Genomic DNA, 6,000 nt, shown 5'->3' with positions numbered 1-6,000 from the left:
TATGGGTGAACAGAAAAAAGTGATCAAATCTGCTGGGTCAAAAATATACATACAGCAGCGCTAATATTTGGTAACATGTCCCTTGGCCATTTTCACTTCAATTAGGCGCTTTTGGTAGCCATTCACAAGCTTCTGGCAAGCTTCTGGTTGAATATTTGACCACTCCTGGTGCAGTTTAGTTAAATTTGATGGCTTTCTGACATGGACTTGTTTCTTCAGCATTGTCCACAAGTTCTCAATGGGGTTTAAGTCAGGACTTTGGGAAGGCCATTCGAAAACCTTAATTCTAGCCTGATTTAGCCATTCCATTACCACTTTTGATGTGTGTTTGGGGTCATTGTCCTGTTGGAAGACCCAACTGCGCCCAAGACCCAATCTTCGGGCTGATGACGTTAGGTTATCTTGAAGAATTTGAAGGTAATCCTCCTTCTTCATGATCCCATTTACTCTCTGTAAAGCACCAGTTCCATTGGCAGCAAAACAGCCCCACAGCATAATACTACCACCACCGTGCTTGACGGTAGGCATGGTGTACTTGGGGTTAAAGGCCTCACCTTTTCTCCTCCAAACATATTGCTGGGCATTGTGGCCAAACAGCTCGATTTTTGTTTCGTCTGACCACAGAACTTTCCTCCAGAAGTTGTTCATGTGATCAGCAGCAAACTTCAGTCGAGCCTTAAGGTGCCGCTTTTGGAGCAAGGGCTTCCTTCTTGCATGGCAGCCTCTCAGTCCATGGAGATGCAAAACACGCTTGACTGTGGACACTGACACCTGTGTTCCAGCAGCTTCTAATTCTTGGCAGATCTGCTTTTTGGTGATTCTCGGTTGAATCATCACCCTCCTGACCAATTTTCTCCCAGTAGCAGGTGATAACTTGCGTTTTCTTCCTGATCGTGGCAGTGACAAAACAGTGCCATGCACTTTATACTCACAAACAATTGTTTGCACTGTTGCTCTTGGGACCTGCAGCTGCTTTGAAATGGCTGCAAGTGACTTTCCTGACTTATTCAAGTCAATGATTCGCCTTTTCAGATCCATGTATGTATATTTTTGACCCAGCAGATTTGATCACTTTTTCTGTTAACCCATAATAAAGTCATAAAAGAACCAAACTTCATGAATGTTTTTTGTGACAGAGAAGTATCTGTTCCAATCACTCTATCGGAGAAAAATCAGAGTTGTAGAAATAACTGGAAACTCAAGAGAGCCATGACATTATGTTCTTCACTAGTGTATGTAAACTTTTGACCACAACTGTAGATATGTGCCAATTATTGGTTTCAAGGTATACCGTGGTATGAAAATGTCAAGGTCCCTAAGGTATTAGCTATTTTTTATGTCCAAAAAAGGCATGCAGAAATCCCTCGCTTGCAACTGTATGGCTCAACTCTCCCCCACCGGTTGTTGCTTAGTGTCAGTAAGTCAGCTGTGCTACACAATGGCTGAAACTCCTGAACTTTTTCCCCCATCGAAGAAAACTAAATCGCTGGGATGGGAATACTTCGGCTACAGAAAAGCTACAGACGGCCGCGGCTTAGAGAAAGTGGGCCAACCGACATGCAAAACATGCTTACGGAGGGTGCTGCCGATGAGGCAATATCTCCAATATGATTTCGCATTTAAGCAAAATTAAATGTTAGTTAACACTGTCACGAATGTTTCCCACAAGCTACGAGACTTAATTCCAGCGTGTTTAATGTGTCTAGCGATGGAAAAACGTGGTGGTTTTTTTCCCTGGCAACTGTCTGTGTTGAGAAAGAGAGCGTGAGTATAATGTAAACATGATACAAGTCATACACACGTGTTTTTTATGGAAAATAATTATTTTTGTTTTGATGGTCATAATGTTGAGCTGCGGCCTAAACCTAAAGGACTGCATATATTTTAATTTTATTTAGAATATATATACATATATTTAGAATATATATATATATATATATATTTTTTTTTTTTTTTTTTTTTTTTTTTCCCCACTTAACGTTATACTTATGTTCAAATTTGCTAATATGTTTTGAAAAAAACAATCCCGTTCAATTTAATTTTTTTTTTTTTTTTTTTAAACCCACATATCTCAAAGTAACACATTTTAGAGATGTAATTGCAATACTGTGATATTTTGGCTTAAGGTTATTATACCGTAAGAATATAATACCGGCACATCCCTAGTTTTAGGGTTTGTTAATTGTGAAGATGCTTTACATGTTTTTTTCGGTCCACTTTTTTGGCGTGCCGCACAGCCCGTGCACTTTGACTGATTCTCACTGTTTCAACTTTGAAATGATCCAAAAGTTCATATGACTCAGGCTCTCTTTCGATTCCGTCCCTCACGTTTACGATTGTGGCGAAAAAAAAGTGTTTTTCCACAAAAGATAAGGCCCATTCGTTTACTATGGCAAAAATATTGAAAATTTCCAATTTCAAAATGTGTCTCATCTTACATTTTTTAAAAAAAAATTCACGTAATTTACACGTAAAATTTTGGGGGAAATCAAGGCGCACAACAGTTGAATACGATTTTTGCCAAAAAAGTTGTTCATTTATACCAAATGCCCCCATTAATTTCCAATGGGAAAAATTACCAGATATTAACAGGAAGTGACCTGATAATCTGCAGGAAGTTACCAACGAGCCGGAAGTAGTCCAGAAATGCCTTAATATCAATGCGGGGGGAAAAAAACACTGAAACCACGGGGAAAAAAAAGGAAAAACTGTGAAAACTGCCAAAAAATAAAAAAATAAAAAAATAAAAAAATTTATGAAAAAACTGAAAATTCATGAAAATTTTAACCATGGAACACTTTTAGTTTTAGGCACTATGGGGCACTAATTGGCTGCCATTGATGGTGCTAGATGACCAATCCCTTTTGACTGGGAAGGGCAATTGATGAGTTAACAAAGAAGTGACCCCAAAATGTCCCAAAATTAAAAGGACGTTACCAATGACAGAGCAAAGCATCTCCGCGTGATTTTGAATTTATTTAGAAAAAAAATGCAACCTTTCTACTTTATGCATCGAATTAAATAACAGAAAGACAGAACTTGGTGTTTTCTAAAAGTTGTTTAATAGTAAGATATAAATATTGACCCAACAGCCGCTAGTTTTTTTTCTTGGCATGCATACAATACTGTGTGTCCTTTTACTGTAGTTGACGTGATATTAATACAGCAAAGATCCAAAGTGGCATTTATACGTTTCCTCTCTCATAATTAAAATTCTGCACATAAAGTGTCATTTACAATGGTAAAAGATGTTCATACTGAGTTATAAAATAAACCGACAAAAAGTAACGATAGCTACAGTTCTAAGACTATCACGGCTGAAGTCTGACAGTTTGAATTTCATATTTTACAGAATGTGATTACTGGAAACTGGGGCCGTTTACATGGCGATGCTCCAAGAATATGACAAATTTCATGTTCACATTTATATGGTTCCTTCCGTCTTGGCTCCGTCTCCATTCGAACAATGATGAAATTTTGCGTGAAAACAATGTAGTATTCATGCCAGCCCCGAGATGGCAGTGCAGTTTTACAAGGCGACAGCCAATGATGCACTTCTTTGACAACAACCTTCTCAGGCCAGAAGACAACATACCCACCCACTCAAAGCAAGCGTTTTATTTTTTACCCCCCGTACCTTTTATTTGCAGTTTTATTCACGTTTTTTGTGTTTATTTAACTTTTCTCTCGTATTTCTTGAGCTGTTCTTTACAACTTTAAATGATATAACATTGCTTGTCAATAATGTGAAAGAATATTTTATTCATGCTTAGGAAACACATAAACTGTTGTGAATCTATATTCCACTATATTCGTTTGTGAGATTTTACTCATACTTACTGTTCATGTGCTGCAAATATTCTTTTCAACATATTACATTGGGTTTCTCCTTCATGCCTTATCTTATTTACTCCCTTTTTGTGTCAGCCACGGCTGAGCAGCAGTAACTTTCACTTATGTTTTCTCAGTAGGTATCGTTTTGTAGTAAGCAACACCCTTTCAACAGGAATAAAGACTCTGGACTTGTGTATTCTCATTGTACGTTCTGGGTAGGGTTGTTCCGATCATGTTTTTTTGCTCCCGATCCGATCCCGATCGTTTTAGTTTGAGTATCTGCCGATCCCGATATTTCCCGATCCGATTGCTTTTTTTTGCTCCCGATTCAATTCCAATCATTCCCGATAATTTTCCCCGATCATATACATTTTGGCAATGCATTAAGAAAAAAATGAATAAAACTCGGACGAATATGTACATTCAACATACAGTACATAAGTACTGTATTTGTTTATTATGACAATAAATCCTCAAGATGGCATTTACATTATTAACATTCTTTCTGTGAGAGGGATCCACAGATAGAAAGACGTGTGACTTTGTATATTGTGACTAAATATTGCCAACTAGAAAAAAGATCAATTGCTACCTTGCTTCCCCACATTGCTTCCCATAATAATAAATAATAATACATTTTATTTATAACGCACTTTACATTTGACAACAAATCTCAAAGTGCACATCGCCAGAAAAAAGTAAAATAAATAAAAAGACTAAGAATAAAAGAGTAAAAGCAAAACAGGCAGAAGCACAGAAGGTGACAGGTCCCATGATATTTCTAATCATAGGGAGAAGGATTGTAAGGTTTTAGCCTATTAAAAAAAGGCTCCAAAGGCTGCCAAAATTCACTCTACTCATATTACACTGTCTTTTATCTCTCTATATGAATAAAACGGTGCCAATACAGATTGAGTGCGACAATGCGTGAGTGGGTCGTGCAACGCATGCATTAATTGCGTTGAATACTTAACGTGATACATTTTTAAAAAATTAATTACTGCCGTTATCGGGATAAATTTGATAACCCTACCTTAAGCCTAAACTAAAGACTCTGGATGAGTGTAACATATTATGTCTGTAACGTTAAATACAATTAGAAAACGATTTAATTAAAAAAATATATATATATATATATATATATTTAAAAAAGGCATGGCCGATATTTTTTTGCCGATTCCGATACTTTGAAAATGACGTGATCGGACCCGATCGATCGGCGACATCTCTAGTTCTGGGTGATCTCAGCTCCTGGCTGAGTCATATCATTTTGTACCCGTGATATATCATGTTTATAAAGTCTTTGAAGCAGGCAATCCTTGGCTGTCTGATTCATTATTCTCATTTTGTTATCTGTTGATACTTGTCTCGGAGTTCAAACTTGAGCTTTCCTGACAAATAATTTTTTAAAAACTCGAAGCAATGGCATCTGTGAGAAAATAAAATATATTTAAATTAAAAATATTATAAAACAGTAAATTAAAGGCGCTGTTCTGCCATGTTTGCTATTTTAAATGTTTACTAGCAGCGACTTTGCACACCCAAAGTGACCTGTGCGAGTGCTGACGTCATCGAAGCGAAAGCCTTCCACTTTCGAGGCCAGAATCAAAAGTTTGCGCCGTCGCCTTCCGTTTTCACCGTCACCATCTAAATGCGAGGTCATTCTGCAACACAATTGTTGCGTCTTGGTGTCAGAGCATCACCATATAAACGGCCCATTAGTTGCTGAATATAAATACTACTATAACAAGTTCTGAGGAAACACAAAACTGTCACATCCTGAGGTATGTTTTGACAAGCACTGCATGATTCAATGGCTGCCTGGTTTTATTTTAATCAGTAGATAGTGGTCAGATGCTCACCTTGTAGTAAGTTTAGTACATGTCTCAATGTAAAAATGCTAGCAGAGTAGAAACCCCACGTGCCACCAGAGAGCTCTTCAACCATAGTAACAACTCATACATACTAAGTCTCCAGAGGTTGAAAGACTCTGTTAGTGTGATTTGCAGACGTCTTCTGCTGGACGTATTTTTACTCCTTTTGTGTCTGTCAAAACAAAAAAACAACCACCAAGTTAGAAATTTCCTACATCCGGTGTGTCCAATCTACAGCCCAGTTTTCATTGACCTAAAGCAAATTATGAAAATATAATTGAATACTGCCCAC

At 37.5% G+C, this 6,000-nt stretch overlaps 1 protein-coding gene across 1 annotated transcript in view; it reads right to left on the bottom strand.

The window, feature by feature from the left end:
- Nucleotides 1-1,957: 1,957 nt before the first annotated feature.
- Nucleotides 1,958-6,000, bottom strand: part of adck1 (aarF domain containing kinase 1) — a 50,903-nt gene continuing 46,860 nt past the window's right edge. The window contains exon 11 of the mRNA XM_057860443.1: nucleotides 1,958-5,880. Within this exon, the coding sequence (XP_057716426.1) occupies nucleotides 5,721-5,880 (160 nt within the window). The 3' untranslated portion in view covers nucleotides 1,958-5,720. The remainder of the gene's footprint in view (nucleotides 5,881-6,000) is intronic.

Source organism: Corythoichthys intestinalis, chromosome 15, assembly GCF_030265065.1.
Source record: "Corythoichthys intestinalis isolate RoL2023-P3 chromosome 15, ASM3026506v1, whole genome shotgun sequence".
NCBI classification, from domain to species: domain Eukaryota; kingdom Metazoa; phylum Chordata; class Actinopteri; order Syngnathiformes; family Syngnathidae; genus Corythoichthys; species Corythoichthys intestinalis.
This window is presented reverse-complemented; position numbering and strand designations above follow the sequence as displayed.